Source organism: Kogia breviceps, chromosome 6 (assembly GCF_026419965.1).
Source record: "Kogia breviceps isolate mKogBre1 chromosome 6, mKogBre1 haplotype 1, whole genome shotgun sequence".
Taxonomy (NCBI): Eukaryota; Metazoa; Chordata; class Mammalia; order Artiodactyla; family Physeteridae; genus Kogia; species Kogia breviceps.
This window is the reverse complement of record NC_081315.1, coordinates 77869642-77891185: the sequence shown is the minus strand read 5'-3', so window position 1 is coordinate 77891185 and position 21544 is coordinate 77869642. Positions and strand designations below refer to the sequence as shown.

At 37.0% G+C, this 21544-nt stretch overlaps 1 protein-coding gene across 1 annotated transcript in view; it reads left to right on the top strand.

Annotated features, from left to right (window-relative positions):
• The window catches only part of NMU (neuromedin U), a 36096-nt gene extending 14552 nt beyond the window's left edge, over positions 1-21544 (top strand). The window contains exons 3-10 of the mRNA XM_059067597.2: positions 3559-3606; positions 6800-6859; positions 8294-8323; positions 8412-8462; positions 10051-10125; positions 13182-13235; positions 13831-13870; positions 20929-21544. Of these exons, the coding sequence (XP_058923580.1) occupies positions 3559-3606; positions 6800-6859; positions 8294-8323; positions 8412-8462; positions 10051-10125; positions 13182-13235; positions 13831-13866 (354 nt within the window). The 3' untranslated portion in view covers positions 13867-13870; positions 20929-21544. The remainder of the gene's footprint in view (positions 1-3558; positions 3607-6799; positions 6860-8293; positions 8324-8411; positions 8463-10050; positions 10126-13181; positions 13236-13830; positions 13871-20928) is intronic.

Here is a 21544-nt window from a genome sequence, read left to right as displayed (position 1 = left end):
TTTAAATATTACATAGCTATTCAGATGCTAGAAACACATACTTTTCAAACGTATACAAGGACCTAACCATTTTCAAATGGGTTCATCTATGGACTCCACAGAGTTCTCAAAAGCATTAGTGGCACCTAAAACCATTAGGGCCATAAGCTGAGTGAAGTGAACAAATGCTTACCCAAAGGGAAAGTGGGTGGGCAGTGCAGCCATGGCTTTTAAAGAAAGGAGAACAAAGACTGAAAAGCTTTGCAGTTATCTCCTAATTTGATTAATTGGTGTTTTTTCTTATTCTGATGTTTTTATTCAAGCCATATTGATGCACTGATTAGTGAGCCCTGTCCGCTGTCCTTGGACACGGCCACCTCATACAAATGAGCAGCCTGGGCTAGGGGTGGACAGCTTTCCCCTTGAGCATGTAAAGTCTTCAGATACCTAAACATCATAACAATTTCGAGAGGGACCACTTCCTCCTACCCTACTAGAGCAAATTAAATCACATTTGGGGGTGATACATAAAGCATTAGTCACAATTTGAAGCTTAAAAGGGTATCTTTTTTTGCTTTCCCTTCTCAACTGACTTCTCTTTTTATTTTTTTCCCCACAAACTCAATGCAATTTAATTAAAGAATATTTATTGAACACTTATTTGGGCACGTTAGATAGCCCCTGCCCTCAAGAAGTTTACCACTCTCTGTGTGTGTTTGTATCCATGATTCTGGGTTTATATGGCATGGAAGAGGGAACAGGTGGATGGACACAAGGGACGAATAGAATAAAACAATTCTCCCAGTATTTGTGAAATATAGAGAGGATAAGTTCTGTGAACATAAAAAGGAGACATAAACATATGCTTTTCTATCATACCGTATACCTTTGTTATTCTCTAAATTACAGAATTATATATATTAGGTCATTTTCAACTTGGAAACCAGAGGAGCTTGAGAAATTATGACTGAAAGGTATGATTATCCCCCTTCAGTTTAGTGTGAGAATGACAATTAAATTAAATTCAACAAACAATTCTGAAACTAGAAGGGGGCCCCTGAGATGTTATGCCATAAATAGGACTCAACCTAAATCATCCTAGACAGACAAGAATCAGTACCATTTTTTCCAGTCCCATTTTAAAAGGCCACCAAAGAAATAAATGCCATAGATAACTCTAGACATCTAGCTTGGTGCTTAACTTCTCAGCACAGTTTTTAAATGATTAGTATAAATCTCATACTACAGTTTAAGATCTTTCAAGGTTTCTTTTAAGGATAAAAGCTGAGGACAGAGGACGGGAACCTACCTAGCTCTTTGGTGGGGCTAATTGTGGACTCTGGGAGGGCTCACGCCAAGGGGTACTTCCCAGAACTTCTGCTGCCAGTGTCCTTGTCCCCATGGTGAGCCACAGCCACCCCCCGCCTCTGCAGGAGACCCTCCAACACTAGCAGATGGAAGCTTTAGACAAAACCGATCAAACCTCACCTCTCTACTAGTGCAGCCCATCTCAGCATCTTTCAATGCAAAACTCATCTCTTCGCTGAAAGATAGAATCACACACGGTGCCTGTAGCCCTCTAGAACTTCCAAATAATGAAGAAAGAATTGCCAGCATGCAAATTCAGACAGTCACAAAATTTGAAACAGTTACTAATGTTGTTGGATATTTAAAAGGCTCGACATCTCCAGACCGTTATATCATAGTTGGCAGCCATCATCATACCGCATACAGTTATAATGGACAAGAATGGGCCAGCAGCACTGCCATCATCACAGCTTTTATCCGGGCCTTGATGTTAAGGGTCAAGAGAGGGTGGAGACCAGACCGCACTATTGTTTTCTGTTCATGGGGTGGAACAGCTTTTGGAAATATTGGCTTGTATGAATGGGGAGAGGATTTCAAGAAGGTTCTGCAGAAAAATGTTGTGGCTTATGTTAATCTCCACAGTCCTGTAAGTGGTAACTCAAGTCTCTACTCTGTAGCTTCACCATTTCTTCAGCAACTGGTAGCTAAGAAAAATAATTTCAACTGTTCCAGAAGAGATCAGTGCCCAGAAACAAATATCAGTTCTGTACAGATGCAAGATGATGCCAATTCCTTCATCAACCATCTTGGAGTTCCCACTGTGAGGTTTACTTATGAGGACATCAAAGCATTAGAGGGTCCAAGTTTTCTCTCTGAAGGCTTTTTCCCTAAATGTGCAACAAAAATTGAAGAAATGGATCCTTTTTTCAACCTTCACGAGACCATTACCAAGATCTGGTGTACCCCCAGCAGAGCTTTGTAACAACATTCAGCAGAAAGTGCTTCACAAACGTGTGTGCAGAACAGTGGAAACAAGGTCTTTGGCAAGACCTCCTAAACATCTCATCAAAACTCCACAGAGGGACTTCCCTGGTGGCTCAGTGGTTAAGAATCTACCTGCCGATGTAGGGGCCACAGGTTCAATCCCTGGTCCGGGAAGATCCCACATGCCGCAGAGCAGCTAAGGCCATGCACCACAACTATGGAGCCTGCATTCTACAGTCCACAAGCCACAACTACTGAAACCCATACACCTAGAGCCCATGCTCCACAAGAGAAGCCACCGCATTGAGAAGCCCACACACCGCAAGGAAGAGTAGACCCCGCTCGCCGCAACTAGAGAAAGCCAGCACGCAGCAACAAAGACCCAATGCAGACAAAAATAAATAAATAAAATAAATTAATTAAAAAAAAAACTCCACAGAAAGGAGCACTCAAGATAAATTAGGAGTGTGGGATTAACATATACACACTTCTATATATAAAATAGATAATCAACAAGAACCTATTATACAGCACAGGGAACTCTACTCAGTCTTCTGTAATCACCTATATGGTAAAAGAACCGGAAAAAGAATGGATATATGTATATAACTGAACCACTTTGCTGTACACCTGAAGCTAACATAATGTTGTAAATCAAATATATCCCAATATAAAATAAAAATTAAATTAGTTGGCAAAAAAAAAAAAAAAAAAAAGCCCAGGACAGCTAGTTGGCAAGCATTGTTCAGTAAACCTTCACTGTAAAATAGAACTATTTTCTCATGCTGGCTTCTTAGTAGAGAACTGGAAGGTGGCCCATGTTGTGTAAGACTTTTTACTTACACTCTGTCATTTAGCACACATGCTATTATCATGTTAATTTAGATGGTGTGATTAGATTTATATGTAGATATGATTAGATTTAAAGAACCACATAGCTCCTTAATTTTGAGGCCATTCTTTAGTCACTACTCACGTTTCTCAGGCTGAATAATACCAGAAGTTTTTCCCTTCAATGTTTGAAGCATCTTTATGCTCTGATGATCCCTACTGACTGTTAATGGGGATGTATATCCCTCTGCCTGGGGGTGAATCTTGGGGAAATCCCAATTCCAGGACTTCCTTAGATAGTTTAAAAGGCTCCTGCCTCCCAAATCCAGAGTCCTGAACAGTCATGGAACTTTAATTAACGTGGCATAGGTAACTTGACTTCGTAAAATCTGCTTTCCATTTTTCTCTATCTTCTCTCTGTTTCCAAGATGTAACTGGCATTTTTGTTTTCTACAGATAGATGATGCTTGTTCGTCTTTCCTGTCCATGGATCTTCTGCCTCAGGTAATTCCAAATGGTGGTGTTTCATAGTGATGTAAGCATTTGTGTCATGCTGAAATACTCCATCTCTCCCTTTGGACCCATCATTATTTTATGGACTTACTAAAATGTCAACGTATTAGAAATTATTACATCATCTGCAGGTAATAATGAGTGTTATGAGTTTATGGTGTAAAGTACTAGGGCTTTTATCTCTAAGAAAAATAGATTTGCAGATAATGTACCCATATTTTTGAAATTAAAATGCTAATTTGAAAATCAGCTTCTGTGTTAGATTAAAAATAATGAATCCATTGCTCTCTTGGGGGACTAATATCCTGGCCCTCAATAGAGTTTGCAACCCATGGAGAGATGAACTTACAGAGTCAGACTTAGGAGATCAAAATATCATTGTAACTGAAAAGTCAATTTGTGAATGTGGCCTTAGATCTGCTGCTAAGTGTGTCTGCTAAAACTACCCCCAGAATTAAACTGAGGTTCGACTGTGACTCAAGCCTCCTGTCAGAATCAGGTTTTCTGCCACCGGGCAGCAATCAGGCAAGAACAACTGGCCAGAGAGCTGGCTCTCGTAGAGGAAAGGGCTCAACAGAACATGCCCAATTTCCTCCTCTCAATCATCTGTCAGGTAACTCACTCCTCTTCCCACAGGAAAGAGTTAAGAGGACTGGGGAGAGAGGAGTGGTGGTCTAGCTTCTGTACCTGGAAATGATACAGACCAGTGTGCTTGGCCTTCCCTAATCTACAGAAATTGACTAGAGGCCAGACAAGAAATTCAGGCGAAGCCTTACCGGGGCCCCTGCTGCACCAAGGGGAGCTAGAACAAGTAACAGGTGCCCTTGCCCACCCTCCGAGGGGGGCGAGCTAGTTCCTTATATGGGGTGAGGGTAGCGTGTGTCCAGCCGTCAGGCTGGAGGGCTGGCTTAAGTGTTTGGCCCACTCCTCTGGTGTTGAGTGCAGGGAGCATGCTCTGTACCCTGCTTTTGCTCCCCATGCCCTGTTTTTGTCCCCCAGCTCTTCAGAAGTGGCAGTAAGGTTTTTTGGTCTGTTTGTATCTTTTTGTTCATAATTTGCCCCAACTGTGCATACACTCAGTTATTTTTAGTCCCACATGGTTTCTTTGTATTTTGTTGGTCAAGGAGAGGTCTGTCCAGGTGCAAGCCTTGCAGCTTCTGAATTAGCAGTAACTGCAGTTGTTAAATCAAGCTTTACAGGTCACACATTTTTCAGCGCTACTATTGTTAACTAATTGCTCTGTATGTGGGACTGTGCTAAGAGCTTTACCTACGTGTAATCCTTCCAAGAATTCTGCATTGATTTTGTCATCCCTGATTTACTTTACTGCTTCAGGAACTGAAGTTTAGAGAGGTTAGGTAACCCACCCAAGGTCACACAGCTAATAAAGAGGAGAAATGGAATTTGCACTGCTCTGGAGTTACAGGCCGCTCAACTCCACAGCCCTACCCCACTCCCACACTGTTTCAGCTCCTCATTATTTCCCATATGTATTTATTAAGTAATCAATTACTCCTGGTGCGACTATGCTGAATTCTGTGCAAGGTAGGTTTCGCCCCTGCTTATCCAGTTGGGCTCCTCCTCACCACACCCAGCTGGCTGCAAGCCACGAGAGCCCTGCCCTGCTTCTGTGCTCAGGTGCTTTGAAAAACCTGACCCTGGGGTATGCAGTCAGCAGCCTGGAAGGATGGGAACTCATATTAGGTGCACCATACACGGCTTCTTCTCCTCCAAACTCCCATTGTTTGCGAGCAATTGAAGGATTTTCAAATTAGCCAGTAATGAGTACTATTCAGCGAGGCTCACCATTTTGGCACGTAGATTCAGACTTTGCTGCAAGGTGGGAAGAATAATCCTTCTTTTGGCACTGCCTTAGTTACTCTCAGGCATAGAATGTCATAGGATTTTAGCAAATACTGAGAATTTTGTATCTGGACACACAGTGGAAGCCTTAATCAGTGCACATAGACAATACGTAACTTTTTTTTTCCTGTTTGGAAGGAAGGTTTTACTTTTAGGAGCCAAGTTTTTGTCATGAGAGAAATCAAGGGATTCCAACAGAGTGTCAATGGGCCACAAGGATTCTATTTGGTGTAGTTGTGTTGCAGGAAGGGGGACCCCTTCCAGGGCCCGAGAGTGGGCTCTTGTCCAACACTCGTAAATGAATTGTCCGGAGACACATGTGCTGACAAAGCAAGAGACTTTATTGGGAAGGGAAGCCCGGGCGGAGAGCAGCAGGGCAGGGAACCAGGAGAACTGTTCTGCCACATGGCTTGCAGTCTCGGGTTTTATGGTAATGGAGCTAGTTTCCGGGTTATCTCTGGCCAATCACTCCGACTCAGGGTCCTTCCTGGTGGCGCGCGCATCACTCAGCCAAGATGGATTCCAGCGAGAAGGATACTGGGAGGTTGGTAGGACAGACGTGTAACAGGGAAGAGACAAATCTGACTACATGTTGGATCTGTTTGTTTTACTTTAACCTTTGCTTCCAATTGCTTTTGTTCACTAAAAGGATATTGTCTCTACATAATGGCCTGCCTCCAGGAACCCTGCCCCTCTGCCTGAATGTTAAACCAAAGTGCCTTTGTTAAGGGAAACATCCAGACCCTGTCCACCTGTGGATGGCTGCAAGAAAGAAGAAATTAACACATCCCCTCCCCGAGGCTGGCCATTCCAGGGGATATTGTAAAACGTATGGCCTTTTTACTTTACTTCCTAATCTCCTCCCCCTCTCTGTGCTATAAAAGAAACTGGCATCCAAACCCCCGATAAGATGGTTATTTTGAGACATTAGTCTGCCATCTTCTTGGTCTGCCAGCTTTCCAAATAAAGTCGTATTCCTTGCCTCAACACCTCGTCTCTGATTTATTGGCCTGTTGTGCGGCAAGCAGAGCGAGCCTGGACTCAGTAACATATGGACTGGAGTCTCTTCTCTCCTTTTGACCTTTCCTGAATTCTTCCAGTTGGTACTAGCTTGTTAGTTCTGCATTCTTACCAGGACCTCCTGTTGTAAGATAACTCATGCAAGTGGTTACTGTGGTGCCTGGCCATGGCGGGCAGTTTCGGTCAGTGGTTCTCCTAAAGGTTGGAATGTCCTTGTGATCCTAACATTTTATGGTTATCTCTTCTATGCAAATGATGATAAAGCAGAAGCATGGCCTATATATCTTCTCATTTCCATTAGGCATCCAGTGCATTGAAGGAGCTTTGCTTCATAATTATGGGGACTCTACCAAAGCCCCAGGTAAGGTTCAAATAGTGTTTAATTTGTAGGCAAAAAAATTGCTCAGTGGTGTCTTGGAATTCTTCCTGAAGAAAATATACCCAATTTAGGAAGCATGCCAAGAGGAGCTAGAAGAGCATAAATTGACTTTGGATAAGAAACAAATACTTCAGTTTCTTTGACACCTGAGAATTTAGGGTTATATTAATGGAGTTTGCAATCATCTAATTGGAAAATGGTATGTCCCCTTCAAGTATAAGATGTGTTCTAGTTCTGATGAGGGAAACTTAAGGTCATTTTGCCTCTTTCTCTCTTCTTGAATCATACTACAATTGGAGAACAGATGCATTTTTCTAAGCTCAGAGGTTAGGACAGTGTACTTTGTCAGAGAGGACATTAAGAATGCAAAAAAAGCAAACTATGTTGTCAATGTCGGTTTGAAAATTATATTCTTACTGTGATGTCTCGGTTTTCATTAAATTTATTATTTGATTCTCGTGTGAGAACTTTTTGTCCCAAAGTGAGGCAATGGGAACTTGGAAAGTGGCATGAGGTACCATACCTCAGTTATGTTCTGTATCTTATAGGTAAACTAATTTAAAAATTACCTTGTTAAGGATAAGAGCCTTAGGTTTAGAATGTATGTTTCATTAGCAGTTTAACCTACGATCACTGGTTTGGTCTGACTTCCCTGACTTTCACATACGGTAATTCAAAGAAAACTTGATATTTTGAAAGCATAAATGTTTTCTTAAACTAAATAAGTGTTTACAACTGTATTTTTTCCCAATGTTTTTAATAGTGACATTTTCCAAAACACTTAATTGATTTTTTTTCCTAATTAAGAGAAAATAAATGGCAATGGTGTTTATCCATGAGTTTCTATTTATTTTAAGAAGCAAATGAGAAAAAAAAGAACAACAAAAAAGGAATGATATGTCTTGTTCTTAAAGACAGATTTTTGTAGGGAGAGAGGACTATAAAAAAGTTTATGGAAGAAAGCAAAAATAACTGATAATCTTGTTCTTTCATGATAACAACTACAAATATTTTGATGTGATTCCTTCTAGTCTTTTTCCCTGAATTTTCTATCATGTGATCATATCAGTATTTCCTATTCCACCACTACTGAACATTTAGGCTATTTCTAGTTTTTTACTCTTATGAATAATGCTGTAGTGAAGATCTTTGTTCTATTTATAAATAAATACTTTTATTTATAAACATACTTTTATTTATAAAGCTTTTGATTAATTGCCCATTTATTTTTAGAGTAACATATGCTTAACCAATTGCAGTCTTATGTTTTATGTATAACATATGTGTCATATATTTTAAAAATTATATAATATAATCTTATAATAAATTATAAATTTTAAACTATACATTTATATTATACATATTATGATTTTCTAATATAATATAATGACATTTCTATATCTCTCTTTTCAACAGGAAACAGATGAAAAAGATAATACCAAAAGGGTAAGGTGATTTCCGTAAATATATACATTAAAAAATAATAAAGGAAACCATTAATTACCTATAGTAAAGCTCACTATTTTTTTAACAGTTCTTATTTCATTATTCGAAGACACAAAAGTTGGGCAATTCAAATGCTGTGGTAAGTTGTAGAATTACTTTTTATTAGTAATCACTAATATTTTTTTTAAACCTGTTTTTGCAGTTTATCTTATAGAGTAGATCAAAATTCATGTTTTTTGCTTTAAAAGTTTACATGTGGGTGAACAAATGGAATTCAATATTTATTATACATTTATTTTATATCTCAATAACTACAAGTACATTAAATTCATTCATTTATTCATTCAACAATTATTTACTGGGTATCTACTATATGCCTAGCACAATTCTAGGTCCTAGAAATATAGCAGTAAGTGTCATGCAACTTACATTTTAGAGGAAAAAAAAGCAAATGATTAAGTAAAACATATTGTTTTAGATGGTGATTAGTGCAAGGGAAAAACAGACTTATGCAAAGTCATTTTAAGAATTATTTTAAAAGATGATTGTCAAAAATGTATTTAAATATAACTAGAAATACCACTTGTGTTCCTAAGAGCTCCTTATTTGTAACTAGGCACTTAATTTGAGAATTTACTCTCTAAGATTAGCCAGATACCAATAACTTGAATTCATTTTACTTCTAAATTGTGTGGTTTTAGTGGTAGTTTTTCTTTTTGTATGCATGGATTTTTAAAATGCTAACCAATCTACTTTGGTGTTTCAATCTAGAATACTTAATAATTACTTGACTATAATATTCTTTCTAAGCTTGTGACTCACTACCATGGACCAATTTATGAAACGAGGAGCATAGTGTATTTTAAGCATGTGTTTACCTGTGGGAAAGTAACTGTAACCATAAACTCAGTTTTAAATGTTTATCCCGTTGAATATTCTTACATGTGAGGAGTTGAAAGTTAGGTTATACTGGCTTCAAATGAAATACAAGTTGAATTGATTAACAAATAACCACTATATGGGGCTTATAGTAGTCCATCTGATGAATGAATTTAATATTTGTGAGAAGGTTCAATTGAAGTCATGCCTTTAAAATGAAACCATTATCAGGTAGCCACATGTCTCAAATGTGCTTTCATTTTCTTCTCCTCGGCATCTTTACATCTTGAGAAAATGTATCTTAGTCACATTTTTCACTAGCAATGACACATTGACGTTTTTTGTGTCTCCCGTTGTCTTGTTCCACATGTTCAATTTAAATGAGGTATATAATTTATAAAGAAGATTACTAGATGTGTGTACAGTATAATCTTCCAGATAAAAATGTTCATGATGGAAAACTGATTCTCACAGAGTTGGTTTCATATGTCCCAAATCATTCTGAGTAAGTCTGGAAACAGACAGACAGCTTTTTTGCTTCTCAGAGATGCAGGTGGGTGTTCTCCTTGTTGGCTGCTGCAGATGGAGCTCAGGCCCTCAGGAAAGAGCATCATCAATAGAATGACCAAGGTCCCAGCATAAAACTGGAACTTTTATTCCATCTCTTGGTTTACTCTCCACAGCTCTTTGAAATGCTCACAAAGGACTGTCTTAGGTCACATCTTTCTTGTTCTTTTTTGTCTGGAGCAAGGATGGTGGGTAAAAACAAAAACAAATAGGAAGCCATCTTTATGCCCAGTGCTGAGAAACCTCTGTGCTCATCACGTGTGTGTGTTCGTGTCTCTCAGTCGTCTGTCCTGCATCCGCTGCTGCAGCTTGTTCCACAACTGCATGAGAGAAGAATGAAGAGGTTCAAAGTGGACGTATGTAACACAAACTGCATGCTTGCTTCGCCACTCTGTGTGTGGCAGCCCCTTCTGTTCATTCCCTGTGGTGGTGGTTTATAAGATCTTCTTCTGGGTAATCCTCATGTAACACCCAGGTAGCCTACAGAAGAGCATCTGTTCGCAGGAGTGTTTTCACACTCAGGAAGAAGAGAACTGTCCTCCTCCCCATTCTGTGTCCCTTCTAACCCAGGTTGTGGGCAGTGAGGAAAACGGGGATTAGACTTCCTTCCAAGGGCCATGCCCCTCCCAGTGAGAAAACCTATTCATTCTTGGTTTAAGAAAGGACATGGCAGTGTGCCTACTCATTAGATAGGAGTAGGAGAAAAGATCAAGGACCATTTACTGCCCCTCTGTGTACAGGTCGGTAGATGGCTGGAATGACAAGCTTTCAGGTATTAAAGCATTAGTAAGAGTAAGGCTCATGAAGTATTATAAATATATCAGGCATTAAATGTAGGTATTTCGTTTTTTCCACAGTTAACAAAAATATGGCCCAAACTCAGTGTCTTTGTTTAAGATGAACATAACTAAGAGGAACATAAATGAGTTAACACACTTTTAAACTAGAAATTGTGGCATTTTTATTGTCCTTTGAAAAGAATCCTAACTCTTTTGACGATGAAAGTTTCTAGGCATTACTTTTAAGTAATGCCTTACATTGTTGGAAGGCCTTATAGCTTTTAGTCTTATAGGTTCTCATTTTATTCCTTTGACAACTCTGTTGGCACTTAACAAGTATTGTTATCCCCAGTTTACAAAAAGGAAAACAACTCGGAATAGTTAAAGGAGTTTCCCAAGATCATAGTAGTAAGTGGGATTAGAGAGTATAACAATCTCTTGACTTTCAGTCTAGGCAAATATTTTTTTTTCCACTATGCTGTTTCCTTTGTAGTCTAATCTTGAATATTTCTGTTATTTTATTGTTAATTTTTTTCTTAATTTAAATGCCATATTAATTTTATTCTTCTACTACCAAAAGTTTTCAAATACTTTTAAAAACACATACAGTTTAGGCAAATAAATTCATCAAAATTTATTTTTATGATCACTATTTCCTCCCTAAATTCTTCACATCGTTGAACTAAGCTTCCATCATGGAAGACAATACTGCTGCCAACGTTAATGAGAAATGTAAGAGGAACTGTAGTAGCCCCTTAAAATTTTTAAATTTCCAATATGAAAAAAATCAAATCAGTTTTCATCAAACTTTCCAGAAGTAATATATGCTTTCTTTTTTTTTTCGGTACGCGGGCCTCACTGCTGTGGCCTCTCCCATTGCGGAGCACAGGCTCCGGATGCGCAGGCTCAGCGGCCATGCTCACGGTCCCAGCCGCTCCGCGGCATGTGGGATCTTCCCGAACCAGGGCACGAAGCCGTGTCCCCTGTATCGGCAGGCGGATTCTCAACCACTGCGCCACCAGGGAAGCCCATATATGCTTTCTTGAATTAACTTTTACTTTCTGAAGAGTCTTCCCGACTTATGAATAGTGTAAGATTTCAATTTAAAGATGCAGTTTCTTAAAATACACCAGCAAATTATTAGTTTACTACAACACTTCAGTGTTAGTATTTGCAAAATCAAAGCTACTCAGTATTGTGGGAAGTTTGGTACTTTATCTAAATGTTCCACCTTGAGTGAGACTATCTATATTTACAGATAACTATATAAAAGTGTGAACTCTGACTTAGTAATAATATCTTGTTGGACAAATGATAGCTCTTAAAAGTATTTTGTAGCAAGTCAGGTTTTCTAGGAATCTCTAATAGAAAAAAATGTAAAACATGAATTTTAGAAAATTACAGTAAAGTATTACTTTTGCTGGGCCTAAGTCACCTAATTTTAAACCTTTTTTTTTTTTGCGGTACGCGGGCCTCTCACTGTTGTGGCCTCTCCCTGTTGTGGCCTCTCCCATTGCGGAGCACAGGCTCCGGACGCGCAGGCTCATCAGCCATGGCTCACGAGCCCAGCCGCTCCGCGGCATGTGGGATCCTCCCAGACCGGGGCACGAACCCGTGTCCCCTGCATCAGCAGGTGGACTCTCAACCACTGTGCCACCAGGGAAGCCCTATGTATACATTTTTTAATATTAAAAATTGTAATCTTTAAAGTAATTTGGGGGGATTTAATAATCAGGATGAGAATTAGATATAGAATGTTGAGAATTTAAGATACATTTGTTGTAAAGAAGGGATTTTAGAATTTTAATAGATGTCAGGGTCATTTCTTAGAATCTAAAAATGTGATTGTACTTATATTATGGAATACTTGAAAAAGGTCTTGATGACAGATTTCATATAATTGCTGTCATGATACTTTTATAGCTTGCTATTGAAAATAGGAAGCTATAAGAACCAACTTTATGGAAATCATAAAATGTTAAATATTTTTTTCCATTAACTTTGAAATGAAATATTTTGAGAAAAGAAACACTTCAAAACACATCCATTATGAATAATCAGTTCGTTCCTATTTGTTTTTTTTCCATTACCATTTCTGTTAATATAATTATATTGGGAAAAATCTCCTCTGAAGTCTCATTGAATAAATAGTTTACCAAATTTGTCCCTCAATTTCAATTTCTATAGATATATTACGTATTTTAGCTACAACACAATTCTATTTTATATTTTTGCCTGTTCATGTGTTAGCACATACAATATGTATTGCAAAGAAATCATTTCATTCTAACAAACTGCTGAAGGGAGATTTTAAATATAGTTAATTATCTATGAAATGTCCTCTGCCTACTTATCGATAAATATATGTACAACTGACAAATTTCATGAAAATAGTATCTGTTAGACTAGTAAGGAAATTACCTTAAAATACAACACGCTGATGATACTGCTAGTATCACTGAAAATTCTTCCAGTAGAAATACAAAAATTACTTATTGATATGAATTACATACTCAAGTTCTTGATTCCCTCATTATTTAATTATGATAGCTGAAAATAACTATACTCTCAAGAAGCATTTGCACTTATTTTTACTGTTGTTTGATTTGTAATGCCCTCATTTTCTCTTCCAGGAAGAATTCCAAGGTCCTATTACAGGCCAAAGTAGAGGATTCTTTTTATTCAGGGTATGCACATACTATATTTTTTAAAAAAATCAATCAACATCAACATTGAAAAATACTTTCACTGTGCATTTAATTAACTCATAAGTTTTAATTAAGTTTTGTAGTTTATCTAAAGATATTTGACAGCAAGTGTTACAGTTTGAGATTCACTTCTGTCGCCACCTTATTGCCTTAATATCATTGCATCTCTGATCTCTTCTCTAATCCACTACTCATGTTTGTAAATACCCCAAATGGCATTCACCTATTTCAGTTAGTTCCATAACATTTCATGTAGGAAATGAGTGTCTGAAAGATGTATTACTCCTTAAGTTCTAATGAAATATTTAGCTAAAGAAATATTAGCCAATGAGATATTTAGCTAAGGAATTACAACGTTATTATAAAGTCTAAGGAGAGCTATATGGTAAGATTTGCATTTTGGAAACGAATTCTAACAATAAATTGGAGGAGAATGGACTGAAAGAAGGAGGAAAATAACAGATATAGATAAGGAAGAAATAAAACCACTCATCGAGATCATTAGGCTGCTTTCTATGAAACTTAACTTCTCTCCTTAGTTACATTGATATGTTTCTCACTTATTATTTTCCAGCCACGCAATGGAAGAAGGTCAGAAGGTTACATTTAAAATGGTATGTGCATCACAATTCAACCCAGTTTGAAAATTTCTGTCATTTTCAGATCTTCACAAGTTAACCTATGCTCAGTTTATTTCTATTATTTGATTGCATGTGTACATTAATATTCTATATAAATATTGCAAATATAGAGGCTATGAGGACTTCATATGATGGAAGATGCTAGTATTTTTTAGGGCCAGATTTGCTTTGCCCATGTCGTGCATTCCTCATACTATGTCACAATAGTTGTCATCAGTTTTGCAGACACTGTCCTAATCAACATTTACTGTGCAAGTAGAATGTGTCAGGGATCATGTTCTTATTTTGGTAATCAGTGTCCACAATAGTGGGCCATAACTTACAGAGTGGATGCATCTCTGACTTCCAAATGACCTATATTCAAAGATTCTTTATAAGAGCTGTGATTTACTATTTCCAGAGAACTAAGAAAATGTGGAAAGACATGAAAGCACGACTTCTACTTTGGGATTCCCAGAGTTTCCACCTCAATGCTGGAGATACAGTAGACACTTAGTAGCTATTGAATGGCTGTACACAATATGTTAATCTTAATATCTTAATAGGCTATGAATTTTAAAATTAAATGCAAATGCACATTGATAAATTTATACCACAGAAATAAAACTATTTCCTACTAACTTTATGTAATCCTAAATGCAGATTCTATGCTGAACATATTTTTGCAAATATTTCATTCATATAATTTATCTCGACCCTTTAATACATACATATTTAGCTTAAGAATATAAAATTCTTAATATTTTCTCATAGAAACGAAAATCAAAACACGTTATTTCCAACTAAAGAAGATAACACCAAAATTATACAATATCTAGAAAATGAAGATAATGAAAACACTACATGCTAAAACTTATGGGACTCTGACAAAACCATATTTAGTGGAAAATTTAAGGCTTTAAACACTGTCAAGCAAGAAAAAGTGAGTGAATTAGGAATTTGTCATTAAGTTAAAAAGAACAACAAGGTGAACCTCAGGAAAGCAGAGGAAGAAAATTATAAAATGAAAGATAAAATTAATTGATTATAAAATAGTAAAATACAACAATTGGTAAATAAACCAAAAATCTTATTCTTATAAAAATCTTATTCTTTATAAAGAATGAAATAAACTATCCTAATTTTCCTAGCCTAATCAATGAAAAGAAGAAACCATAAATATACAAAGATACAAATAAAAAGAGGGAAATTAAAACAGATACAGAAGAAATGGGAATCATAAGAACACTTTTCAAATTTCTGTGCCTATCAGTTTGAAAACCTAGATAAAATGGAGAATATATAATACAGTAGACGCTACCAAAATTGACCTCAGAAAAAAGAAAAAAAAAAATCTAAGCATACTGATGGACTTGGAAAAAAAATCGAGAATGTTATCTAGAAACTCTCCCCTCAAGAGTATTAAGACAAGAAATTTCGGATTTTTCCAGCTCAGAGAAGGAAGAAAACTTTCAAAATATTTTTATGAAGTCAGCAAATACTAATACCAAAACCTTACAAAGTTAGTATAAGAAAGGAAGCTGTAGGTCAATCCGGTTTATAAATATCAATGCAAACATTTAAAAGAAATATTAGTAAATAGTATTCAGCAATACATTGAAAGAATTATATGACCCCATGAAGTGAAGTTCATTCCAGCAACTAAGATGGTTCAATATCAGGAAGTCTATGAAAATATTTTCACCATTAAAAGAAAAATTATACAATCAACTCAATACAGGCATACCTCCATTTTATTGCGCTTTGCTTTATTGTGCCTCACAGATATTATGTTTTTTACAATTTGAAGGTTTGTGACAACCCTGCGTTGAGCAGGTCTATCAGTGTTGTTTTGTCCAAAAGCATTTGCTCACGTCGTGTCTTATGTCTCATTTTGGTAATTCTTAGAATATTTCAAACTTTTTCATTATCATTATATTTGTTATGGTGATCTGTGATCAGTGATCTTTGATATTACGATTGAAATTGTTTTTGGGTGCCATGATCCACACCCATGTAAGATGGCAAACTTAATTGATAAATGTGTGTGTTTTGACTGCTCCACTGACCAGCCATTCCACCGTCACTCTCCCTCTCGTCAGGCCTCCCTATTCCCTGAGACACAAAAATATTTAAATTAGGCCAATTAATAATCCTACAGTGGCCTCTAAGGTTTCAAGTGAAAGGAAGAGTTGCACGTCTCTCATTTTAAATCGAAAGCTAGAAATGATTAAGCTTAGTGAGGAAGGCATGTCAAAAGCCGAGATAGGCCAAGAGCTAGGCCCCTTGTGCCAAACAGCCAAGTTGTGAATGCAAAGAAAAAGTTCTTGAAGGAAATTAAAAGTGCTACTCCAGTGAACATGTGAATAAGAAATTGAAGTAGCCTTATTGCTGATATGGAGAACATTTCAGTGGTCTGGATAAAAGATTAAACCAGCCACAATGTTCCCTTGAGCCAAAGCCTAATCCAGAGCAAGGTCCTAACTCTATTCAATTCTGTGAAGGCTGAGAGAGTTGAGGAAGCTGCAGAAGAAAAGTTTGAAGTTAGTAGAGGTTGTTTCATGAGGTTCAAGGAAAGAAGCTGTCTTCATAGCATAAAAGTTCAAGTTGAAGCAGTAAATGCTAATGTAGAAGGTGTAGCAAAATCCAGAAGATCTAGCTAAGATAATTAATGAAGGTGACTACACTGAACAACAGATTTTCAATGTAGACAAAACCACCTTCTATTGAAAGAAAATGCCATCTAGGACTTCCAAAGCTTAGAGAAGTCACCGCCTGGTTTCAAAGCTTTGAAGGACAAGCTGACTCTTGTTAGGGGCTAATGCAGCTGATGACTGTAAGTTGAAGCCAGTGCTCACTTACCATTCAGAAAAACCCTAAGGCCCTTAAGAATTATGTTGAATCTACTCTGCCTGTGCTCTAAAACTGGAAAAACAAAGGCTAGATGACAGAATATCTTATGCAACAAAGTTTATTGACTATTTTAAGCCCAGTATCGAGACTTACTGCTCAGAAAAAAAGATTCCTTTCAAAATATTACTGCTCATTGACAATGCATCTGGTCATCCAGGCACTCTGATGGAGATGTACAGCGAGATTGTTTTCAAGCCTCCTAACACAACATCCCATGGATCAAGAAATAATTTCTTCAGGTCTTTTAAGAAATGCATTTCATTTAAGAAATGCATTGTGTAAGGTGATAGCTACCATAGATAGTGATTCCTCCAGTGGATCTAGGCAAAGTATAATAAATTGAAAACCTTTGGAAAGGGTTCATCATTCTAGATACCATTAAGAATATTTTTGATTCATAGGAAGAGGTTAAAATAACAGGAGTTTGGAAGAGGGGATTCTAAACCTCATGGATGACTTTGAGGGTTCAAGACTTCAGTGGAGGAAGTAACTACAGATGTGGTAGAAATAGCAAGAGAACTCAAATTAGAAGCGGAACCTGAAGATGTGACTGAATTGCTATAATCTCATGATAAAACTTTAGCAGATGAGCAGTTGCTTCTTACGGCTGAGCAAAGAAAGTGGTTTCTTGAGACGGAATCTACACCCAGTGAAGATGCTGTAAAAATTGTTGAAATGACAACAATTTCAATGACAGGGATTTAGAATATTACGTAAACTTAGTTGATAAATCAGCAGCGGGGGGACTTCCCTGGCGGTCCAGTGGGTGGGAGGGAGGGAGACGCAGGAGGAAAGAGATATGGGAACATGTGTATATGTATAACTGATTCACTTTGTTATAAAGCAGAAACTAACACACTATTGTAAAGCAATTATACTCCAATAAAGATGTTTAAAAAAAAAAAAAGACTCCATGCTTTCACTGCAGGTAGTGCAGGTCCAATCCCTGGTGGGGGACTAAGATCCGCACGCCACTCGGTGCAGCCAAAAAGAAAAACAAAGCAGCAGCAACAGCAGGGTTTGAAAGGATTGACTCCAATTTTGAAAGAAATTTTACTATGAGTAAAATGCCATCAAACAGCATTGCGTGCTATCAGAGAAATTGTCCCTGAAAGGAAGAGTCAATCGATGTGGCAGACTTCATTGTTGTCTTATTTTAAGAATTTGTCACAGTCACCCCAGCCTTCAGCGACTAATACCCTGATCCCTCAGCAGCCATTAACGTCTAGGCAAGACCCTCCACCAGCAAAGAGATTACGAATCTCTGAAGGCTCAGTTGATGGCTAGCAATTTTTAGCTATAAAGTATTTTTAAATTGAGGTATGTGCATTGGTCTTTTTAGACATAAAGCTACTGTGCACTTAATAAACTATTGTATAGTGTAAACATAACTTTAATATGCACCAGGAGACTAAAAAATTTGTATGACTTGCTTTATTGAGATATTCACTGGAACTGAACCTGCAGTATCTCTGAGGTATGCCTGTAGATGCTTTTGGTAAAGTTCCATGTCAATTTCTAATGTTTTCAAAGAAGATCCTGTAGAAAGAGATGAATCTTTATTAACAATATTTATATAATGGTCTGAAACAAAGTCAGTAGAAGGCTTGATAGTAAAACATTTTAGAGTATTTATATTAACATCAGAAACAAAACAAGGATGCTCTGTTCTCTTTTATTTCATGTAGTTCTTAGGCATTAGCCAACTCAGACAAGAAAGAAATAAAAGATACAAATATTGGAAAAGTGAAGAAAAAATTTTATGTTCTCATGGGGCATAATTATGAACTTGAATTTTCAAACTATATTTGGTATTAACTCATGTTTCAACAAAGGCTTGTTATGTTCACATCAAGAATATGAGCAGAGCTTCCCTGGTGGCTCAGTGGTTAAGAATCCGCCTGCCAATGCAGGGGACACAGGTTTGAGCCCTGGTCCAGTAAGATCCCACATGCTGCAGAGCAACTAAGCCCTTGAGCCACAATTACTGAGCCTGTGCTCTAGAGCCCGTGAGCCACAACTACTGAAGCCTGTGTGCCTAGAGCCCGTGCTTCACACAATAAGAGAAGCCATGGCAATGAGAAGCCCGCACACCACAATGAAGAGTAGCCCCTGCTCGCCACAACTAGAGAAAGCCCGTGTGTAGCAACAGAGACCCAACGCAGCCAAAAATGAATAAATAAATTTATTTTTTAAAAAATAATATGAACAATCATATTCCTAATTTTTCTTGTTTCAAGGAACTAAGAACAAAAAGTTAATGGAAAAGAACTGTATTTTATAATATTACAAATGTTGAGGCATTTTATAAAATGTGAACAAAAAATAGTTTAATACTAAATGGAAAAAATGTCTGATTTTAACACTAAACTGTTAGAGTGCTCATAAATGTGAAATGGAATTTAATCCATGATTTGATCAAGTTAGCAAAAAATTCTCTCTGAAACTGAGAAAAATAGCTTTTTTTGGATTGTTTCCAATATTAGGGCCCACATATACTAATTCACTCAGGATTTCATTTTATCTTGTCAATAAACACTTCAATAATAATTTTTCTTTGTTTTTCTCATCTGATTATCTGAGATCTTACTCTGTCCTGATGACTTATATTTATTTAGACTATGGTTAGATATAAAATAGGATGATTTAGTCACAAATACATGAGGAATAACTGTAACATATTCATAAATCTTATTGGCATCAGTGAGCTTTAGGAAACTACTTTTATACAGTTAAATAATTTTTGTAAAACTTTGGAAAATACTGGCATACAGAATAAACATTTCATCAGAGAGAGATTAAATGATAATTAAAAATATGCAGATTGAAGAATAGCTGAGAAATATCTCAGATGTCAGTTTTATACATGACAAAATATTTATAGAAATGTCTATATATAAAAGAAGTGTATGTAGACTTGTATATATGCTCATTGTATACATACATTCATATACCCGTTTATACTTGAATCTAAATTCAATTTTTTTTTAACATAATGCCAACTATTTTCTGCAGAAACAACGCTATGGAATACATGATGTACTGACATTATTTTTTTCTTCTGAAAAACAATCCTTGCTAAGTTTAACGTGTTTGAGAATCCCTGTGTTGTAAGCATTCTCAGTAAAAGTTGATTGAGATTGTAAATGTTTAATTTGTTGAAAATTTGAAAAGCATCTTAAAATATTTTTTCTTAGTGTTGTAATGATAGATAGTGTATAATAAAGCTGTGAATAATTATGTTCCTTAGGTCCTTGAGGCTGTTGATGGTACTCTATATACAATGCTCTTTTGATATTTTTATTAAAGGCAGTTAGTAGAGCTGAGTTTTAATGAGCGATTTTAGTTTATTCTATTTGGATTTCTTCAGTGACAAAATCACCAGCTCTTACAAAATACCAGAATGCCAAATAGCTAACAATCTTAGAACATGAATACCAACTAAAACTATACTAGTTGGAGGATTTGGCCATGATCCATCCAATAGTCCAATAAACAAGTTCTGATATATACATTGTAAAATAGATATCTTATTGCTACTAACATAACAGGAGGCCAGCTTTTTCTACCAAGTAGTAGTATTAAGTTTATCTTTTTTTTTTTTTATTGGAGTATAGTTGATTTACAATGTTGTGTTAGTTTCTGCTGTACAGCAAAGTGAGTCAGTTATACATATACATATATCCACTCTCTTTTAGATTCTTACCCCATATAGGTCATTACAGAGTATTGAGTCGAGTTCCCTGTGCTATACAGTAGGTTCTTATTAGTTATATAGTTGTTTCACCTTGCAGCATCTGAAAGGCAACCAACCTTGTCCAGAAAGAATGCCATCTTAGTAGTAGAGAATCATGAACACAGTGGGTGAACTTTTTACATCAAATTAGTGTCTAGTGGGCACAATTAACCTCATATGGATGTTGAGATTCTCTCCCTTCAGATTCCCCTGGATTTTTTTCCCTTCTGACCTGGCCTCTTGGATAACCGCCTACTCTACCAGCTGGTTGCTGGCTGATTAGAGAAGGCTGGCTCTCTGTGTGGGTAGGATTAGTTCTTATATTCTTCAGAGTATCTAACAAGCCTTTGTCTTACTAATGATGACCCCTGATTATAGCTTAAATTATGCCTTTTTCTAACAGAGTCCCTGAATTTCACTTCTTGTCAACCCACGTGAAGAACATGAGAAAGAAGAAGCAGTAGAGAACAAAAAGTATCTTCTTTAAAAAAATAATTGCCTTGATGAGATGCGGACTTGAGACAGAGAATGTTGCCAGAGCTGCTCCAGGTCTTTGCTCAAAACCTGCCAACCCCCACTTTTAGCAAGAGTTAACATAAATCTTTAAAGGGTCCAGAAATAAAAAAGGAAGCTACAAACAAACAAACGAAAACCAGATGGAACCAGCTAGGACCAAGATGGTGACAGATCTGACCTCCAACAGACCCTGAATCTCATTATATGCTGATTTTACTACATTAGCATATTAAATGACACACCTACTGGTGGCCAAGACTGGTTATTAAGGACCAAAAAAGGATAAAAAGGGGTGGTACTCCATTCCCTTGGAAAAAACTCTGCCTCTTCCCCAGTAGACTAATGCATATGCCTCCCCATCATTAACCTCACTCCTCCTCCCTTTGTCTTTACTCTTTAAAATTAAAGCCCTATGGACGCGTGGGCAAGAAGTAGATCTGTGAACTTAGTTCCTGCTTCTCCATTCTTTGGACACTGAATAAAGCTTGTACTGTGTTGATCTC